The sequence below is a fragment of the Phasianus colchicus genome, chromosome 1 (assembly GCF_987193195.1).
Source record: "Phasianus colchicus chromosome 1, bPhaCol1.hap1.1, whole genome shotgun sequence".
In the NCBI taxonomy this organism is placed as follows: domain Eukaryota; kingdom Metazoa; phylum Chordata; class Aves; order Galliformes; family Phasianidae; genus Phasianus; species Phasianus colchicus.
In genome coordinates, this window is record NC_143436.1 from 173900141 (window position 1) to 173921676 (window position 21536).

The 21536-nt window shown below is 38.4% G+C and overlaps 1 protein-coding gene across 4 annotated transcripts in view; it reads left to right on the forward strand.

Annotated features, from left to right (window-relative positions):
* Positions 1 to 21536, forward strand: part of DCLK1 (doublecortin like kinase 1) — a 231611-nt gene that overhangs the window by 11791 nt on the left and 198284 nt on the right. For all 4 annotated transcript variants that reach the window (XM_090133104.1, XM_031615845.2, XM_031615843.2 and 1 more), the window contains one exon: positions 2081 to 2427. In XM_090133104.1, coding sequence (XP_089989230.1) covers positions 2081 to 2427 — 347 coding nt within the window. The remainder of the gene's footprint in view (positions 1 to 2080; positions 2428 to 21536) is intronic.

Sequence of the window (21536 nt, forward strand, 5' to 3'; positions counted from 1 at the left end):
AAGTATTTTTGTTCTGCTGTTAGCAGATATATATCATTTTCTGTCATGGTTAGAAGAAAGGGCCTTTGTCTTAAGGTTAGTGTAAGTACTCTGTCTTAGATTTCTTTCTTAACACTTAAGATGTTTCTGCAAAATGCAGATAAAGTTGAAGTTAAACAATGACTAGCAAACTTTGGAATGTTTCATCTCCCATTCTATTTCTCTTTTCTGCTCAGTAGTCCATCTTCACATGTTTCTCCGAGTTCCTTGGTCTTTTCTTGGAGTCCTTCAGCTAGCTTTCTGGTAATCACTGTGCAGCATGCTATTGCAGTTTCACCGTTAAGCATCATGCCAACTCTGCTAGTACAAGACTGGGAGCTCTTTTGCATCCTGAAATCTTAGGAAAGTTCCCCTTCATGTTCCCTTCCCAGTTTTAACCGAGGTAATTTTATGTATCTGCTGGCATTCTTTGAATTGTTGTGCACTGCACTGTCTGGGGAGTTGAGGGTCCTGAAACCTTTTGGCAACTACAACAAAAACTAAATTCTTCTTTGCAATAATTAAACAGTGAATCCTCTTTACTTAGGGGTAAGGATCCTTCAAAAATCACACAAGAATGACCTGGGTTGGAAGGGACTTCAAGGATCATGAATCTCCAACCCCCCTGCCACAGGCATGGCCACCAACCTCCCCATTTAATACTAGATCAGGCTGCCCAGGGTCCCATCCAATCTGGCCTTGAACACCTCTAGGGATGGGGCATCCACAACCTCTCTGGGCAGCCTGTTCCAGCACCTCACTACTTTCATAGTAAAGAAAAGTCTGTTTTCTGGTGTGTAGAGGGGCTTTGGTTCTTCTGTGCTGTTGTGCTGTTTGCCATTGGAGGTACATCTCACCACATTTTGTTCTTTTTTTTTTTTTTTTTTTTTTTGATACCTTGGGATAAGCTGCAAACATAAATATCTTTTCTGAACTATTGAACTTGGAAGAATTGAAACATCTCAGATGTTTCTGTGGTATCGTTCAGGATAGGATTTTGCTTTATTTGTAATCCAGTTTGACTACATGTTGCCAGAAGGTGTGGTCTTGCTTGTTCTAATGTTGTTTAATGTGTTTTTTGTTGTTGTTGCATTTTTTTCTCTCCTGCAACCAGAGTGTGTGCAGGATCAGTTTGTTGCAGTGTTAAAGTATTGTCTTTGTTGGCCTGTGCCATCAGATCAATAAGCTGGTCCAGCTTACCTAGTGCATCTGGCACTGCAGTCTCTCAGACAAGCACAAGGGAGAGGTTGGGAGCACACAAATGGGTGCCTTTTTCACAACAGCCTGCAGCTGAAATGGATTAAGGAATAAAGACGTGCTGAAGCTGTTTCTGGGGAACCATAATGTAGCCAGAAAATGTGCACGTGGAAATGCTGAAAATACTTCATTGTAGATAATGTTCCAATAGAAATCTGAACTATAGCCAAGTCTTTTCCTTAAACCATGGTTTTCTTTAAGCTGTGGTTCCCACTGTGGTGGGAGGGGAGCTCTGTAATTCCTGTTCCTTCTTTTTCCCCTTTATAATACCTTGAGTCAACAGAATAATATAAAAAGATTTGAGTACACATAATCTAGTTTTATGTTACTTAAAGCTTCAAATAATCAAATGTGAAAAATTTCCTGTGATGTTTTCACCTACTTTTTTCTGAAAGTAATGTATAACCTATAGTTTCTGATAATGTTGCATACTATTTCCTCTGAAGTGTTTGGGGCATGCTGTTTTGCTTGGAAGCATGAGGGCTGGTGGACTACTGTGAAAATGGACTGGAGCTGGACAGGTGATTAGATATGAACACTGCTTATAGATGGTAGTAGTCCCCACTTTGGTAGTGCTTTCTGAAGAGAAAACCACTACTCTCAAGCAGTTCATAACAGCATTTTCTTTACTTAATGATCAGCTGATGAGTGTCTTTTAAAAGATACCTTAGTCTGTAGCAGCAGAAGAGGGATAATATCAATGCCTTACACACTGTAGATCAAGAGTGATAACAGTAAATGTTTAATTTTTTTTTTTTCCCTCTCTCCAATCTGACTTGCTGGTCTGGCACTTTTGTTTCTGCAGGGGAAAGCTATGTGTGTGGTTCAATAGAGCCCTTCAAGAAGCTGGAGTACACGAAGAATGTAAACCCAAACTGGTCAGTGAATGTTAAGACAACTTCTACTTCTCGTTCAGTGCCGTCTCTTGCCACTGCTAAAGGAGGTACTCCAGATACAAAAGAGAATAAGGATTTCATTAGGCCTAAACTAGTCACAATCATCAGAAGTGGAGTGAAACCACGGAAGGCAGTCCGGATTCTGCTTAACAAGAAGACAGCACATTCATTTGAACAGGTTCTTACTGATATAACTGATGCCATCAAGCTTGATTCGGGAGTCGTTAAACGCTTGTATACACTAGATGGAAAACAGGTAAGAATTTTCCTCATAATCATTTTCAACATAAAGAAAAGGCAATTTTCCAAAGGAACATAATAGTATTTAAGTAGAAAATTACTTTTCTCTGGTGGGAATCTGGAATCAAGTCTTCTACTGTTTATTATGTAAGATCTGTGATCAGTTCAAGAACATACTGTAAAGCATTTATTGGCTTCAATGATGGTCTTGCTGTTTGTGATTAAATAATAGCTCTAAATCTGACAGTCAAAAGTATGATGTGGTTTTGGCTATGCATTCTGCAAGCTTGGGATGAAGGATGTTGTTTTAAAAAATCTTATTCTGTTAACTTTCAGTTTTGAGTCACTATATTTGCCTTTCCATAAGCTGTACCATCGAAACGTGAGGAGACACATCCCACCATGCTAAATCCAGACCTACTGCTTTCCAGAATGGCCAAATTGAATCTCTCTTTAACAGAGAGAAAGCTGAAAACCTTACAAAATGTGAGATTTTTCCCTGTCACAGAAAAAGAGAGAGTTAACCACGGTGCCTGTATCTGTTAAGGACTCTCTTGTAGGTAACGTGTTCAATGAAATCCCTTCAAGCAGTGTCTCTGCTGACTAATTAAATTGTGCTGGGGTATGGTGAGATTTTTTGAGAGGCTTCTTATTGAACTCAGGGTGGAAGAGACAAGGAAAAAAATATTAAACTCTAATCCTACTTCTTTTTGTCTTTCACTTTATTTGTAATTTATCTACGAACATTTATTAATTATAGCAAAACTGGAGAAGCTGTTAACGTCATGAAGGACAAGGCTAATTTCAGCATGACCTGAATTGATTTAGAGCAGTGATGACTCTAGAGAAATAAGGAACATAGTTAAATTTTCAAATGTAACCTTTTAATCTGAGAACATGATATAGGTATAGAATGTGGGCAGAGTGAGCAAATGGGCTCACTGAAGAACTGCTAGAGAAACTAAGGTATTTCTACTTTAACTGCTTTACAGATTATCTGTGAATAACTGAGCCTAGATACAGCTAACAGTGTAGCTATCAGCAGATGGCTTGCAAAACAATCTTGGTTCAGGTAAATACTCTGCCAGCTAGATCCATTGGTGAGCTTCACATGTATATGGCTACTGGGGTCAATATGTGGGCACAGCTCTGGAAACAAGTACAGCAGTACCCTCTGATCCGAGAGATGGCTGTTAGTGGACAAGCTGCTTATTCAGAGCACTGGTTCAAATCAGAGCCAAGTCTGGACTGACCAGAAATCCATTCCATCTGCTGTTTTATACTGGTAACCTCTGACACCATTTACAGACAGCCTTGTTCTGTTCTTGATGACTGCGTACATGCTTTTAATGATCCCATTACTGTGGCTTCTCTGGGAACTCAGACCTGGGGCAAAATGCTTACTTGCGGCAAAGGTAAAATGTGTTTCAGGGGAAGCTCTCAACTTATGTTGAGATACAACTGTCTTGATGACATGACTGTCATGTATTCCAGACTCCCCTATATGACTGTACTTAAGATCTATCAAATCTGTTTCACAGCTCTAATTGCTAGAAATAAATAGTACTGTTCTGTTACTGGGCAGGAAGGGAAGGTCAGGTTTTCCTGACAGACATGTCATTTTCTTTTCAAGTCCAGGGATTTGAAATGAGTTTAGATCAGCAGTATAGTGGGGCATTTGTTATCTATGTCACAGCCCAAAACCCAGCCTCAAACTGGGCGTTTATTAGCTACCTTTCAGCCTGTAACATCAGTGCCTAACTGCTCTACCCAGAGGCAGGTGTCTCCACAGTTCTTCCCTTTCTGTCTTGCTCAAATTGTATCACTTGCTGCCTGCTGCATTAGTAGGGGCAGGGTCTCTCAGAGGGCGTGTGCATCATTGTGATGTAGTGGAGACTTTGTTCCCTGAGTGCGCAAAGCAGCTTTGCTGGCAGAAAGGGAAATCAATGACCTGTGCCAGTGGGAGCAGCCTGTTGCTCCCTCTGTGCAGGGAAGCCATTGATTTCTTGTGCTGCTGGGCAATTGCTGCTCCATTTTTGTCTGCCAAAAGCCTGGTCTCCCAGATGGTGCTGGAGACACATGATGATGGATTTCTTTATTGCTAAACTCAAGCTATGAATGATTACTGGGAGGAAATCCATAGTAAATCCTTTTTTTTCCCCAGTAGTTCATCGCAGGGAACTTCTCTTGTAACTCTTGTTGGAGCATGGAAGTTCTGGGAAACCTTGGGTTGAGTGGTTAAATCTAGCAAATCTGTGATTAAATCTTTCAACACTAACTTAAAAAGCAATAAAATCTTAAAGCTCTGAGCCAGGAGAAGTAATTTATTGTAAGGATAAGAGGGTAAAGCTCTCCTAGGATTATTTGTTAGAATGTAACTTGGAGGGAAGGCTGTTCTCTTCAGTATTGTGAATTATTTTATGAGACCAACAGTGGAATTGTCCACCAATGCCAATGCCAAGAAGTGGAGTAAGTCCCATGTGTCATCTGTGCTGGTGGGCCCTGGGGTGTGCATACAGTTGTTGGGCACCATCACAATGGCACCTTGCTGCCTCGGACTAGTCAGAAGAAAGTGGTAGGAATCAAGGTTGTAATTGGCTATGTGAGTCAGAAGGCCCATATTGCTGCTAAGTATTGAGGAGAATCATAGAATATCCTGAGTTGGAAGGGACCCACAAGGGTCACTGTCTTCAGCTCCTGGGTCTACATAGGACTGCCCAAAAGTCAGACCATAACCAAGTTTGAATGCTTTCCCTCCCACAGTCAGGTTGATTTGTATCTCTAAAATTTTGCTCTGTTAAAAGGAGTTTAAGTCGTGGCCTGTGAAATTTAACATAGGTGGTGCTTGGACACTCGGTACGTGTACGAAGTTACTGGGTGTAATGTGATAGGAAGGAGGCTCTTCTGTGTGGTCTGATTGCTTTTTCCACCAAAAAAAAAAAAAAAATTACTTCTTGATTTTGGAAAATTTTGTAAGTTTTTGGCACGCTTCATGCCTTGTTTGGTTGTTCCTGAGAGCTGGGGAATTGATCAAATAGGTGTGCTGTAATTGCCCTTTCCATTTTTAATGCTGGAGAAGCAGGATTTTCATGCAAATAATTTAATTTTGTTTAAAATATCTTTCTCTATTGAAAACATACAGCTCAGGTCCGACTTTATTTTGACCTCAAGGTTCTTGAAACTTTTAGAATATAATTTAATTTTCAGAAAAGGAGCACAAAGGCACAACTGTAATCTGATCACGTAACACATCAGTGGCCAGCATTTAGTAGACCCTCCTAGTTAAATTATTAATGGCTTCTCAGAGAAGGAAAGATTCTGTGCATACGCTATTTTAGAAACAGTACAGTTTTTAATGGGTATAATTTATTTGTTATTTATATTTACAAGGAACTGATGCTGTTTGTGCTCTGAAAGAAGAGAGAGAATCAGTTACTTGTAAGACACTGAGAGTTTTGAAGAAGATGGTGGGACTTTCAGAAGTGTTTAACAGCTTTATGAGCTCAGACCAAAATTAAAACCAATCTAGGAGGAGGTCTTGAAATTTTCTTCTTGCCAACTTTGCTGTGTAAGGAAAACAAAAATAGAATGAGTGGGTTTAATGCTGCCTGTAGGAATTCAGATCATGAGGCTGCGCGCTTACTGTGAGTATTACTCATATTTTAGATTAAAAGGCTGTTTAAATACATTAAAAAGGGCATTGTAAATGTTGACTCTTAATGTTCTCATGTACTTGTGCAGGTAAGGAACACTTTCTCATAGCCAAAATGTGCCTTGCTTTCCTGTAACTGCACTGTGTCTATTTGATTTATATGGAAGAAAGCTGCCCTTTGGAGCCAAGTTGGTGTGTTGCAAGCTCAGTTCTCTGGCTTCGGAATAATGATGCACTTCTAGAATAAAACCAAATGGGAGGATGTTAATGAAGGTTGCACCTTGCAGCCATATGAGATGGTGCCTTTTTTTTTTTTTTTTTTTTTTTTTAAGGAGTGCTGTAGTGTTTGTGCAAGGTATTTACAATTTGCATGTTTAGACAAAGGCTGAATAAAAGCACTTTATCACCTTGTCAGTCCCCCATCTGCTTCTGGAGAACAAGTACCTGCGGTGTGATGGGACCCTCTTGTTTGAACAGGTGGTTTGTTTAGCTTAACTAGATGCAGTTATGCAAATTATTTTTCAGTGTATGCATTATTCAATGGATTTGACTCCAGGAAGGCAAATGGTCAGTGGCAGAAATAAGAGAATGAAAGTCATTCTGTGGTTTTTAAAAAGAAATAAAAAAAACACAGGTATGTTCAAATTACATTACCTTTACAAATAGGAAATATATCTACTGGTACTTGAGGACACAGGTTGTAGAAGTGTGCAAGTGTGCAAGTCAGAGGCATAGGCTGGAATGGAAAGCAAGTCCGTCAGTAGCTTTTGCCTTAATCTGTTAAAATAGTCACAATTTTTTATATGACTACAAGAAGTAGTATTACAGTGCTGGAATGCCAGAGGCTTCTTTATTTAGTATAACAAGTTGATTTGGATTTCTTTTGGAACCCTGCTGCAAGGGGAGTATCTTATGATACAAACTCTATTTTCTGCAGAATTCTGTCTGTGACAGCATCTAATATCTTAGTTTTTAGTAAAGAAGTAATGCTTGAAGAAAATGATTTCTCAAGAAAAAGAAAATGACTGTTTGCATCTACAGCTAAACTGAGCACGTCCATTTTTTCCTTGTTTCATTCTAAACAAGTAGAACAAGTTTAGTGATAATGTCTATATTCTACAGTAAATTCTTGGCTGAATCTACCCTTTTTGTAAAATGGATTAAAGATCTCAAGTGTCTTTTTCTAGACTTGAGTTGTCCCTGATACACAAAAGCCTACATAAATTAAGGTAGCTATCAGTCATGGGAAAGACACATTCTCTACTTAGTGTTCATGTACTGCATGTTATGGTAAAATCTAGATAAAAATGAGTATTAAACAAAATTTAGTCAGCAGATGACTTGTTTTGTGTGAGTTCTGTAATTTTCATTCCATTCCTAGGATAGAATAGACATTTAATTCTAAGGCTGACCAGTTTTGCATGTTATTTAACTCACTCTTGAGTCGATGTATGCAACTCAAAATTATTCCTCTTTTGAAAGATGTGGGCAATAAGTGCAATTTTATCTTCTGTATGGCATCTCTCAAGTGCACAAACTAACTTCTTGCTTTTGTCAGAGGCTTGCAGCTCCCACCAGCCAGAGTGGTGTTGATTGACTGGGAGAACCATGCTGAGTTCTCTGCAAGATGTAGCTGTGCGGATGCTGATTAACAGGAGAAAAATATGAAAGAAGATGGCATCTGCAAATCTCACAAGTGTTTTATCAGGGAAGTAACAGCTAGGGAAAGTTGCCCTTATGTTTTTGAAGAGGTACATTAATATTGCACTACCACCTGCAATGTTCCAGGTGGGAAGCTGAAACCTGTTGTGCATAGGCTGTTTATACAAGCTGCTCTTTCTGAAAGGGATTCTAATATGAACACCAGAGGATAAACCTTGGAAATACCCATGCTGCCTAATTTTGGACGTGAAATTTAGGGCACTATCAAAGAGATGCTAATGCACTGTCGTGTTATGTAGCTGTGAAAGATGCTTTCCAAGAGCAAGGAGTGTCTTTCCAGCTTTTGATAAACCACGCTTTCCCTCCTCCCTGCTTGTATTTAATTAACACCTTTTTTATTTCTCTGGAAGATAAATCATTCCTCGCTTTGACCTTTTGAAATTGACTGGGGGGAGGGACATGTTGAGAAAAATAGCCATCATTCAGTAGGGGAAAAGGCCCACAGATGCCTCTTGCAGACATGATAAACTAAAAAATAAAAGCAAAAATCACTGACTGGAACTTATCCATCTCAGCAGGTGGTGATACTCAGATCTTGAATGATTTCCTTCATTCCTGTTGAGAAAAATGGATTTGCCTTGAAAAATAGACCTTAATAAGAAAAGAATTAAAACCTGGTTCAAAACTGAACAAGGACATTCTAGGTTAGACAGTTTGCTGGCAATTGAAATTACCCTGGTGTTAAAGGAGAGCTGTGATAAGTCCTTGATCCCGTGTCACTCTGAGTAGGCTGGTTTGATGTCGCATTATGACGTTGACTAACAGTTTTAATTGTTAACCAAACAAAGCCTTCTGTAAAGGAGTGAACAGAAACACATTCCTAATTGAAAACACTGTGTTCATTTGTCTAGTTTTGGTTCCTGGTAAACTGAGATGGGCGACGATGCTGCTCTGTTTCTAAAAGCCCTCTCACAATGGGGGTTTCCAGGGTTGCTGACTGGCATCCTGTATGTACTGTGAGCTTGCTTTGAAAATTGAGAAAATCCTATCTTCTGCAAATTTTAGATTGGCTTTCATGCTATGTAGAAGAGAAACTCTTTATTAAATGAATAAGACTGAAAGCTTGCATATCTGTTTCAGTATGATTTAAATAGCAAGTAAGTTGATCTTACTGTACTATAAAGGCATCCAGCTATTAGAGCATTTGTGTACAGAAGCATTACTTGTTTTTTGGAAGAGTCATTTTTCATCTCATAAAAGCGGGGTATCTTGTCTTTTCTCACACAGTGCTTCAGTGGGAAGGAGATTGTCCAGTTATTCTGAATTTACATTACTGGAATAAAATAAGTATCTTTTTCCTCCATAGCTGACCTTTGCTTCTTTTCTTTAAGTGTGCAGTGTAACTAAGAAGAGCTTCTTATCAATTCAAATTCTGATTTGTGTTTTGCTGACTAGTAAGGCATAGGAGAAAAGCAAAGGGAAGCCATTTATAACTGTACAGTTTTATTGGTGGTGTGTTTACCTGTGGGTTTTCTTTCTTTAATTTTACTTATTTATTCGTTTTGTTGAACGAGGAATTTGAAAAGGGCTTGTAAATTTCTATGAAGTTATATGGATAGTTGTGGACACAGGAATGAGTGTAGTGGTGGTGAATGAAAGGTTTTTACTGCCCAGTAACACATGGTCTTCAGGCTGTTCTTTGTCAGCAGCTGAAATCTTTCATGTAATGCTTCGAAATAACACACTTCCTAAACTTTGCCTCTTCCACTCTCCAATACCATTAGGATGCTGTATCTCCTGGCTTCCACTGAATGAGCTGAGCTCAGTGGTTTGAAGACTTCATGGTGGATGTTTCAAATGGTTGAGTCCGCTGGAATGATTCTGTTTTCAGTCCATGAAGCTGTTATTGTTTACAGTTCCTTTTTTCATTGGCATGGATAAGCATTTTTCCTTCTTTGAAGTGGTATGTTGGATTAAAACTATATGAAGGGGTAATGAATCTTGGGTTTACTTTCCCCCCCACCCCCGCTCTTTCTAAAACTAGTTTTTACAGAGAATTCAAAAACTTCACTCACTTAACTGAATTGTAAAAAAAAATAAAATAAAAACATCAAAAGAAAAGGAAGTTTTCTTCTTGAAGTTTTCTGTAGTATAGATTTCTTTCCTCAGAAATTGAAGTGTCTTATTCATAGCAAAAATTCTTTGTGCTCTGCACAGTGCACTAGAATTTAAGTATCTGCTTATTAACCTATGCATTTCAGTGTAATTCTCTTCCTGGGATTGTTAGGTTGGTAGTTCTTACACTGACAATTGGAAATCTCAGCTACTTATCTTTTGACAAAGTTGAGTTATTAAAACTAAAGGCTGATAACTTTTTGTAGTTATATTCAAGTTTGAACACCTACTTACATGAGACTTGGCACAAATGTGTCCTTGATTATTTACTTATTTCCACTTAAATTTGTCTTCAGCACATTTTTGCTAAGCTGTTCTTCAAGACAATAAACTGAGTTCACAGTAAACTGTGAATGGTCCTAACTTATTTTCAATACTTTCCTGCTCCTTTAGGCACACATTTTGTTATCTCTTGCAAAGAGTGGGAAGAAACACAAATCTCTTCAGGTATTCAAACTATTTGAGCAAGAATTGCCTCTCGTAGTTTTTCTTGTGTAAAGGGTAAGTTTAGGGCACTGGGGCACAGACTTCTGTGCTCATCAAATTAAAGATGAATCCAGATCTCTCTTACGAACGTTGCTGTATATAGAAGTTTGAGATAGAATTGTAGTTTTCTAAATTTGTGTCTGAAGACGCAGAAGTAGTGGGGTGGAGACTTAGAGGGTCTTAAAGATGACAAGTACATTAAGTACTATTAAATCAGTTAAGAATAATCTATTCTTTTTCTCCCTCTATTCCCCTTTAAGCTTGACATTAATTTGTTCAATCTTGTAGGAAGTATTGGAGTAATCTCTTCTGAATCTATGTTCCCACTGCCGTGCCCGAGTTCATGGGGGCAGAATGTTCAGACTCAATCAGATTTAGGAACTAATACAATTACCACTAGGTTAAAACATTTCCATTGTATTGCGTGAAGACAGTGGTTGTCTGAAAACGGCTTAACTTTCTATAAATAAGTCACCCCAATGAGGCTGGCTTCATGATGTCACACACCATTAACCTATGGCAAGGATTGCAAGATAACATATGGTTTGTTCTGAAATTTTTACCGAATACTTTCCATTACTCTTTTCCTCTCATGAACTTCTGAAATAAGTCAGAGCACCTGCTACAAGGAGATGTTTTTGCTTGAGAAAGCTGCTGAGGGAGAAATTGTGATTCTTCAGTAGGATTGAACTCTTGAAGTCACAGACAGAAGAGCAAAGAAATCTTTGGAGACTTGAGGCATGCAGGACGGAGTTATGGTACTTTACGCATAAATAAAAATGAGAACAGATGGGTAGGAAATTGTCAGAGATAAGTTTAACTTTAGAAAGCAAGCAGCAAAGCTTTAAGAGGGCTTTGAAGTCAGAGTTTGATGTTACTGGAAATAAAACTTGTGTTAAGTAGTTAAGGCTGATTGCCTTTCCTGCATCAGTTGTTCTGGTGGATTTAGTTTTCTATTAAACGTTGAATCTCAGAAACTTCTTCTATGTAAAACTCCTCTGAGCTTTAACAGCTTAAAACTGTAGGAGGCATTTACTCATTGTGTGAACGGAGAATGAAATCTCAGTTTGAACTGGTTTTAATTATCTTTTTGGCTTGGTTTAAGCAATAATTTTCTCAGGCTTACAGAAGGTAGGGGAAGATTGGGCGCATCTAGTGGAATAGCAAGGATAGAATGCCTTTGATTAAAAGTGGGGGAAGACATTTATTGCCCAAAATGCACATGGTGACTTTTTAAATAGAACATTTGCTTAACCTTCTGCTGTTTCTCTATGCATATGTTACAGTCGGAACGATTAACGTGGTGGAAGGGTGATACAGGAATGTAACAGCAAAGGAATCAGTGTGGATAGGATGATATTTCACAGGAAAAGTAAGGGTGCTCACTTATCTCCGAAGATCTAGGCTCATAGAAAACACTCCATAAGGTAGGGATCTCTAACTGGAGATCCTTCCATAGTGGCAGTCAGTCTTCAATGGGGTCTAATAAAGGTGCAGCCAGGCTCCACCCCTTCTGGTCACACAGCTGAATTGCCTTTATGTGTGCTCCCAGGGCTGACTGATCCTTCCCAGGTGATCCATCATTGGTTCAGGCCATAATTCAACAATTCCCATACAGCATGAAATCAGTGTTTGCATCTTGCACCCAAATAGAATCTGAGTTACTGATAATGCAATGTACAGAGAGTTCAATTGTTACACTTACATGCTCTTTGCAGAGTAAATAATTGAGGCAGAGGTGAATGCAGTGTACTGCGGGAAATGATGCTGGCATACTACATACTGATAACAAGGAACTCTGTTCACATGAGAACAAACTCATATATGCTATAGTTTTGTCCTTATGCTTAAGATTAAAAAGGTTAACAATACAGAAGTGGTTATGAAAAAGTCTGTATGTTTCATTGTTGATTCTGATTCAAGATAATCTACTTTCTGTGTTCTATTTACTGTAGCTATGTGAGCATGAACAAGGTCACTGCACCAGTGTGGATGTGATGGAGGTACTGAGGTTTACAGCTGGGTAACAGTTTGGGGTGCATGCCCTTGGATCAAAAAATTTAGTCTATTTCTTCTTGCCATCTGAAATGATATTATGTGTCTAATACCATATTTTTGCTTCATAAAAATACCTCCTATGCTCTAATGAATTCAGTTTCCTAAATAAGCCTGAAAAGGAAGATGATGTATAAGCTTTAAGGGAAAAGAAAATATTCAGATGTTTCAGTTCCTAAACCAGATCACATCTGTTCTGGGGCGGGTTGAGGAGCTTTTCAAATACTCTGGAGGAATCTGTTTTAAATAGAGTATAATTTTTGGGAATTGGGAACAAAGAGTGCTATCACTGTAAGATGTAACGAAGTGAAAATCTCGTAGTTAATGTAGGAAAGATAATCAAGTAGTCTGTCAGAAATACAGGAACAAAAACTAGATAAGAGTACAGTAAGCATAATATGTGAAGGCTTTTAATACAAGAAGTACTGAAAACTTCATTGCTATGAAATAGCAGAAAAATGTATGAATGTGGGAGAATGAAGTAAGGAGTGTTTAGTGGTTGTACTGTTGATTAGAATCTCTGTGAAAACAGTTGTTGACACAGGTTGCTTTCTTCACCTGAAACAGGCAAACTAAAATTTGTGTGCCTTACTTACATGCAGACAGTTAGACCAATATTAGCATTAACTGTCCTCGATATGGTAAGCAGAGATTGAGGGACGTGTACAGAAGGAGAAGGGAGTGACTGAATGTCATGTGGTGCCTTTGTAGGAAGAGAAATGCTTTAATTGTTTCCTCTCTTACAGGCTAATAACCGAGAGGACTGCTGACGTAAGAGTCTGGTGCTCAGAATAAGGAGCTGTATTGTGGCTTTACTGATTGAAGTTCTTCACCAGTGCCTCCATTAACTCTTCTTAAAAGTTCTCCACTGGATAGGGAAGGCTATCCCTTTCCCCTAGTTTCAACCTGAGTCATCTTGTTCTGGTGCTGCAGAGAAACAGGAATGCTAGGATGTTATGCAAACATTGGACTTAGTGCATATATGTATACATACATACAAGCCATATATTTACTCTTTATATGTGTACGTTGCATATGTACGTGTACACATATATTTTAAGCAGCTTGTCACAGTTTAGCATTATCCTGCAATCCTGAAATGACAGGCAGCCTTACAGAAAAGAACGTAGGTAGAGTTTTTTGTATCTCACATCAATGATAGTCTCTATTTCTGTTCTTTGGGACTGACTGAGAGTGTTACTAACTTTTCTTGGTATTTTTTTTTTTTTTTTTAATATTCTGAATTACTTTTGATTATTCCCTGGAAATAAGTCTTTAAATTTGTTACAGAAAAACTTCTTCAATGTTTTTTTAAAAGGTGTCAAGTCTTTTTCAGTTTGTTGTATACAGGTGAAACAGGTTTTTTTTTTGAGATGTGGTGAGTATGTTTAGAAAAGACACAGCTTCTGCTGTCAAGTTAGGTAGAAAGTAAAGGGTAACTAGGATGGGAGGCTTATGCAAAATCAGACCAAGGCATTTTTGTCTTCAGTACTAATGATATATGTTTTTCATTTTTATTGAGGCTGATCTCAATCACTTTGAAATAGAGACTTAGAGGAGAAGATGATTATGTAAAAGTGAGCATGAAGGTGAGCGTGGGCACAGGTAATGCCTCCATGAGGGGAAATAAGGACAGAAGTTGAGGGAGCAACATGAAGTTACCACATACTGATGCTGATACACAGGAATCATGAGGCTAGAGACAGTGCAGATGGAACAACAGGGAAAGGGGTGTTTGTAGAAAGCAGCACAGAACGCTTATTCACTCTGTTTACACAGGAGGTGAGGAAAAGAAAGTGATTTACCACCTCCTGAAACTCTTAACAGAACTGTGGGAGTAGAACAGGTACTGGTAGGCACTGCAGAGGGAAAAGAAGCTGTCCTGGGGCAAATTCCAAATAATGTAACCCGAAGAGGGACAAGAGCACTGTAAACCTTGGAAAAGTAGCATTCCATTGTTTCCAGGATGTAATTTAAGTCTTCTGCCATCTACACATGCTATGATGTATCCAAGTATTTACGCTAGATTTATACCAGTCTAAAAAAGCATCAACTGTAGACTTTTCTCAACAGTTAATTTGGCAAAGCTTTTTCTAACAAAAAACTTAGCAAATGAAGGACTTGTAGCCTTAGTAGCCTAACTTTTTGTTTTGTTTCCATGTGACTTTAAAATCCTCTTCTGTAGGCTTCTTGATCCCAAACTTTCATTTTTTCAGAATGGATTTAACTGCCATGAATAATGACATTCTGAGTCAACTGGCTAATTCTAACAAGTTCATAGTATTGTGATGCAGCCTGCAGTACAATAATGAACTAAATTAATCATGGATGTGGGTGTGTTTTTTTTTTTTTTTGTGGTGGTCTCATTCATAAAACTTAAAGCTCTCTGAAGACTGTCTTCAGATATGTTATTCTGTCTAGACTAAAGCTGTTTAACAACACTGCAAAGCAGTTGGGACAACTAGGCTTTTTTCTAGTTTTTTTGCTTTCCTATAAGTGGACGATCTCTAGTGAGGGTTGGAAGGGAAACAACAGAATGTGTGTTTGTGTGTTCTTTGAGGTGATTTTTCCTTCCCCCAGTAAACGTAATTTCCTGAGCAGTTATGATGAATCTATTTCTAAGAGAGATATTATTAGTATTTAATAGCCGTATGGAATTCAGTTTCATTCCTTCAGGGATACCTGCACTAAGGGACTGGGACTGTTTAGTCTGGAGAAAAGGAGGCTGAGGGGAGACCTTACTGCTCTCTTCCAATATATGAAAGTGAGAGCGGGGCTGGTCTCTTCTCACTGGTGACAGGATGAGGGGAAATGGCCTCAAGTTGTGCCAGGGTAAGTTTAGGTTGGATATCAGGAAACACTTCTTTACAGAAAGGCTTGTTAAGCACTGGAATAGGCTGCCCAGGGAGGTGGTTGAGTCACCATCCCTGGATGTATTTAAAAACCGTTTGGATGTGGTGCTCAGGGACATGATTTAGCAGAGGGTTGTTAGGGTTAGGGTAGTATGGTTAGGTTGTGGTTGGACTTGATGATCTTGAAGGTCTTTTCCAACCTGAGTGATTCTATGATTTTAAATCTCCACTATTCAATAGTTTGACCATGGGGAAATGGCAGGCCAGAGCTGTTCCTGTGCCTGTATGTGCATATACTTGCGCTCTTGCCCTCACAGCACTACTTCCCTCAAAAAAAAAAAAAAAAGAAGTTAGGGATCTGCTGTTCTTATTGGTTTGCTTGTTTGTTTCTACCTGTTGACCGTGAGCCTGAACTTGGCATTCTGCTGCATGTTATTTTTCCAGGTAGATTTCCCACTACCTTTCTCTGTTAGTATGGTTCAGATTTCCCTCAGCATGGGGAAGTTTGGTTCTGCTGGAAACTAGCACCGAGCAAGGCTCATCTGGTCTGCTCCTCTATTTCTTGTGAAGCCAGGTGTTGTAGTTTTCATTTATGAGGTAGCTTGAGAGGAAATTTTTACTAGGAAGATGTGGATAATCTGTCCCTAATCTTGCTCTGCCACGTGTATATGCAAACAATTTGCCATTTGCTTTCAGATATTTGTAAAAATCTTTTTGAGCTACGCAAAAACTTATTACCAATAGAGTCATTTTAATAACAGTGCTGATCTTTTGATCTGTGGAAGCGTGTTATTTTTTTTTTAAAGTATTTTCAGAGATGCTGGGGAAATGTTTGATACTGTTGTGTTGCAGAATGAAACATCCGTTGTGTATTTTAAGAAGGAGGTGTTAAAATAAGCAGAAACTTTGTATTCTACAATTAACATATATCACTTTTGCCACTTTGTTGCAATGAATTAATAGTTTGACAAACTGGATTTATTTTTTCTCTTGAGGTTGAATGCCAATGGATGAACTGAATTTTTTGCAGGCAGTGGAGAATGGATTTCTTCTCACTGTTTTGAAGTATAATGTTGTCAGACATGCAGGTGCAGTTTTATTAACTGGCTTCCTGAGATCATGGGAAGTTCAATAAGATTTGGGAATAGACCAGGACTTTAGCAGAGAAGAATCAGGACTTTGTAATGCAAAACCTCTTAACCTGTCTTTCCCAAAGCAGGAGAACATGTAATGGTGTATTTTGGTGAAATGATATGACAGCTGACATACCAATAAAAGCTTCTTATACTATGGTATATAGCCTGTAAAGAGGCAAGAATGAGCACCACCCACTTTTTTTACTGTAAGCTCAGGTGACAATACTTCTAATTCTTTTAAGATATCTGTCTAGCCAAACAGTTGAAGAATGAAAACATTTCTGAGATGGATAAGTTTTTCTTATTTCTATCTATCAAGTATATTTGATTTGCATGTAACATGTCTTCCATTCAGCTAAAAGGATTCAAATTCTATGTGTCTTTTACCAGGAAATATAGCTACAGAAATATCTGTATACTTGTAAGTATATTCCTTGGTTTTATATCCATAAGGCTACCTCAAAAGTTACTGTAGCTTTGTTTGGTCTCCATGACAGAGAGAACTAATTAATGTACAGATTTTTTATGTACATATATAAGGTATTAAATTGAGGGAACTCCAGAAATGGATAGGAGGCAATGGCCTCAAGTTGCATTGGAAAGGGTTAGCTTAGCTGTCAGGAAGAATTTCTTTATGGAAAGAATAGTCAGGCTTTGGAACAGGCTGCTCTGGGAGATGGTGGCCAAGGAGCCCATCCCTGGGAGTATTTAAGAGAAGTGTGGATATGACTGTTAGGGATGTGGGTTAGCAGTGGACTTAGTGTCAGAAGACTGGTTGGAACTTGATCTTGAAGGTCTTTTCCCACCTGAATGATTCTATGAAATTGTTCAACTGGTGTGTGTGTGTGTGTATGTATGTGTATATGTTTATATTGCTTTTCCTTTTATGTTTCACAATAACTGTTTGATGCAAAGCACTTCTCTGGAGCAGCTGCTTTCCTTTAGCTTTGGTGAGTGTTACACACCAGAGAACCTTGCAGATCATCACCAAATTTTATTGAGAATACCAGCCCAGTTTTCACAATTCACTGAGTTGCTGAGAATGAGTACCCTTGTGTGAATAATTTTGCTCATTTACAGAAAGTCTCAAGAGGAGACTGGTGATTTTACTCTTGCACGTTCTTTTAAACTTACTGATGTGTTCAGTTTCAGACTACTTTCCCAAGGAGATAAAGCTGGAGACAATTTATTTCAGGTCTTGCCTAATACATTTTGAACCTATTGGTCTGCTGAAGTCAAGCTTGAAAGAGCAGTCACAACTTAGAAGCAATTTCAATTACTTCATGGAATTTTATGGCTGAGTCAGCCTCAGATGGACACCCTCAGTGCTGTGGACTTAACGGTCCTTTTACGGAGGTAAGGCAGACAGAAATCTTCTCATTTCTGTTGTTTTTGGCAGTAGCCAGCTGGTGTTATAAGCACAGTAGGTACCAACCAGCCAGTCAGCACACAGATCTTTCACAATTAGCCATGACTGCTCTCTCTTGCTCTCTGGAAGTGTCACAGTGAGTTGGAAGGGAATTACAGTAAATGCATCATGAGGAGAGTACATTCTGCACCTATAAGTGGGGAACCTGCCATCAGAGGTCTGGTCTTTGTGAACAAATGTCATTAGTCCCACTCCTGTCTTTGTATTTCAGGTATATTATACCAAATAGTTAAGCTGCCTGGCTAGGCAGCTGAATGTATTAGTTTTTCTCCTTGAAAACAGGACTTGGTTTCTATTTTGTCATCTTCTATTGGAGAATGCAGAATGTGGTGGTTGTTTTTTTTTTTTTTTCCCTTCTTCTCTGGTAAAATTGCACATGCTCTCCACACATACATATTTGCAAAAAGAAAATGCAGTCAGGAGATGCATTTCTCTGGCATGTGTTCTTAACTACTGAAGAAGATAAAACATGTTCTACTAATAAATAAGAAATGTGAATGAACATTCCTTGACACAGTTTTTCTGTCTTCTCAGTATGTGAACACTTGTTTTGTCCTGCTAGCAAATATTCTGGGCACACCCCTAGTCAGTTGTTCTATACCTTTTTCCCTTAATGCTCCTCTTCCCTGAAGAAAAAATGCCTGAAGTGGATAGAGTTCATCTTCAGCTGTGGTGTAAATCTTCAGGTATATTTGACAGAATGAACCAGAAGGAGAGAGGGACTACTTTCTTCTGATGTGATGAAACGACAGCTGTCTGTAAATCCAGTTGTACTACAGTTTCCTCTATTATTATTCTGTTTTTACAACAGGAATTCTGTAGGAAGTAATGCAGAACATACCCACCCTATTTAGGCTTGCCTTTACAGTTGCTTTGTTTTAGAGTTTTTATAAATTAGTCTTTCCTGTTTCCGTGGCAACTCGCTTGTCTGCATTGGTTGCCAGGGAACAGCTCCTGCTGCACAAAGGACAGGGACACTCTACCCAGTGACTTCATTCTTGGCACTAATTGAGGGGAACGTAAGCTTGGTGTTCTTTGGAGTATGGTCTCCTTATTGACTGCTAGAAGGAGTGCTTTATTAATTTTATATTTTCCTTTTAAGTGTAATTAAGGTGTTGGCTTCTCTTTCTGAGTCATTACAAGTCTCCTTCACAACTATGAGACTCCTATGGTCTGTAATAATTGCATATGCATAACACATTGGAAAATGCATGTTTTTTGGGATGGTTTAATACACTATACAATAAATTGTGTGATTCTCCAGTTAAAAAATTGATTATTTTTTTTTTTAACAATGTAAGATTCCTTCTTCTGTGAATTTGTTGAGAGCAAATAATGTTTTCATTAGGTAGAATTAGAAGCAAGCGCTGCGAAGAACACTCCTGAACACGTGGCTCTGTGGAACACTAAAAAATATTTTTCTTATTTGACCTCTTGGAAAACTACAATCTGGATTCCCATCTGATCTTTCCTTTAAGAAGCACAAACTGACACCTGTCATCAGTTCATCAGTTTTCTAAAATGGATGCAGATAGAATGAGCATATTGTGAGTCATAATTCTGTGTTAGTTAAAATTTTATTTTGGAGGCTGTTTTGCAGCCATCAGTGGTATGGTTCTGAATTTGAGTACATGGATCCAAAGTAGCTAAGCAATTTCTTTGGGCTTTTCCAAACTAGTATTTTTAAAGGAGGGAATTGATTTGCCTCGTAATTTTCTAAGTGATAATCAAGTCGTCAAACAGTGCAAGAGTTTTGTTCTTAATTAATACTATACAAAATGTTGTGCATAGTGCAGGCATATTGCTAAATCCACTTCTGTGAAAATAAAAGGATGAGAGAATTTGGTTCTTCCTTAGGGGCTGATGTAGGCACACAAATAGGGTCTTTTGATCTTTGCATGAAATCTGTGGCTCAGATCTGGTTCATCTGCTCTCGCTGGTTCTTCAATGAAGTGCCATTGCATTTCATTGTGTCACATGAGTGCTATTCAACAGTGTTTCTGAGTCAGTTAGCACTGGGAATATCTACAGAGAGGGTGAAACGAATATGGTGTAAACCAGTAGTTTGTTGCATGCAGAAATGCAGATAGTTCTTTGTAATAAAAAAGCTACTGCATGATGTTGTGTCCACAGGTGTGTTGGGAAAGGTCAAGAATAGTTATTTTCTCCTGTAGATAAAATGCCAAGAGGAATCTGCCATCACAGTGTGCCTTTCAGGGCACAAGGAGAAGCTGAATAATGAGAAATTTGTTAGCATTTGGGCAAAAAGTTAGATTACCTGCAGCCACATTACTTTTGTAGGCACTGAGCAGAGGCTAGCCTTAGGATAACTGTGGCCAAAAAAACACTTTTTACTTCTTGGTCTGTTTATTGAAAGCCCTTTGTTACCATGTACTAGCCCCGCTTACATGAAGTGACATGCCTGCAGGCTAGTTCAGGATTTGACTTGGCTTGGATTAGTTTAGAAACGCTTTGACCTGAGATAACTGGAGTTCAGTCTCGAGCTAGTCACTGAACGGTGTTCTCGGCGTGATGGCTGACTGAGTGGAGTGCAGGATTATCTCTGGCTGTTATGAATTTTATTAATGAATTTATTATTCTTTTCCCCTTAATATAAATGGAGAAGTGCCCAAACTTTTCCTGTGCAGCAATAAAAATAAGCTGTTTGCTAGTGAGGATATTCATAAGGAAAGCAGTCGTGCAGTTGTCCTTGATAAGCCTTTTGGAAATCTCTGAACAATAATTTGATTTGAAATCATGTTTGATAACCTAGATACTAAATTTCAAATATTGTACTGCACTTTAAGCAGACCAACTGCATTTTTCAAGTTGGGAATAAAGCAGTGGGTACAGCATTGGTATTTCACAGTGTGAAAACAGAAAATCTCCAGCCCCATTTTTGCACCAAATTTGCTATAATCTGCAAGTTTTGAACAAGGAAGACAAGGCATAGGAGAGTAAAGGAAAAATCTACCTATTTTAATTAATGCCATAAATAGCCTATCCTTTATACTTTCTCTCTTTCAGATACTATATTCCATGATATAGGCCTTACAGTGTTCTTTAAAAACCATTTGGGGATTATTAAAAGGGGAACATTGAATTTTCTTTCTGTATAATGCACTTAAAATAATTTTCAATTGCCTAAATAGCTTTACAAGTCACTCGAGGCATGATTTACTTAAAAATTATATGAATCAATTATATACAAAAACATATTTAATGTAAAAGTTATAACACAGGCTGATAAAAGCAAAGTAACTAGATTAAGTCTTTGACCTGAACTTGTCCTTTTGAACCAGCTGCAGGGTAGAGCACGGGCTGTAGGCTGAGTGTAGATACTCTGAACTATACCAGTATTCTAATCTCTGAAGAGAAAGGTCAATTTGAAAGCCTGTGGTCATAGTCTAAATATTTATTAAATAAAAAAATATGGATTATAAAAACCAGTTAGGTGGGAGAAAAGGACGCTGGAATATTAGTGGTCATTATTTTCTCTGTTACTATTAGGGTTTTATCTAAATGGGATCAGTCATTCAAATAGTGTAGATCCTGGTCAAACTGGAGGGTTTCTTCCCCTTCCTCTTTGTAAGACTATGTAACAGTCTTTAAAATCCAGATCTGACTCTGCAAATCCACACCAATGTTTTACTTAAAGTACACGTTCTCCATTCCATC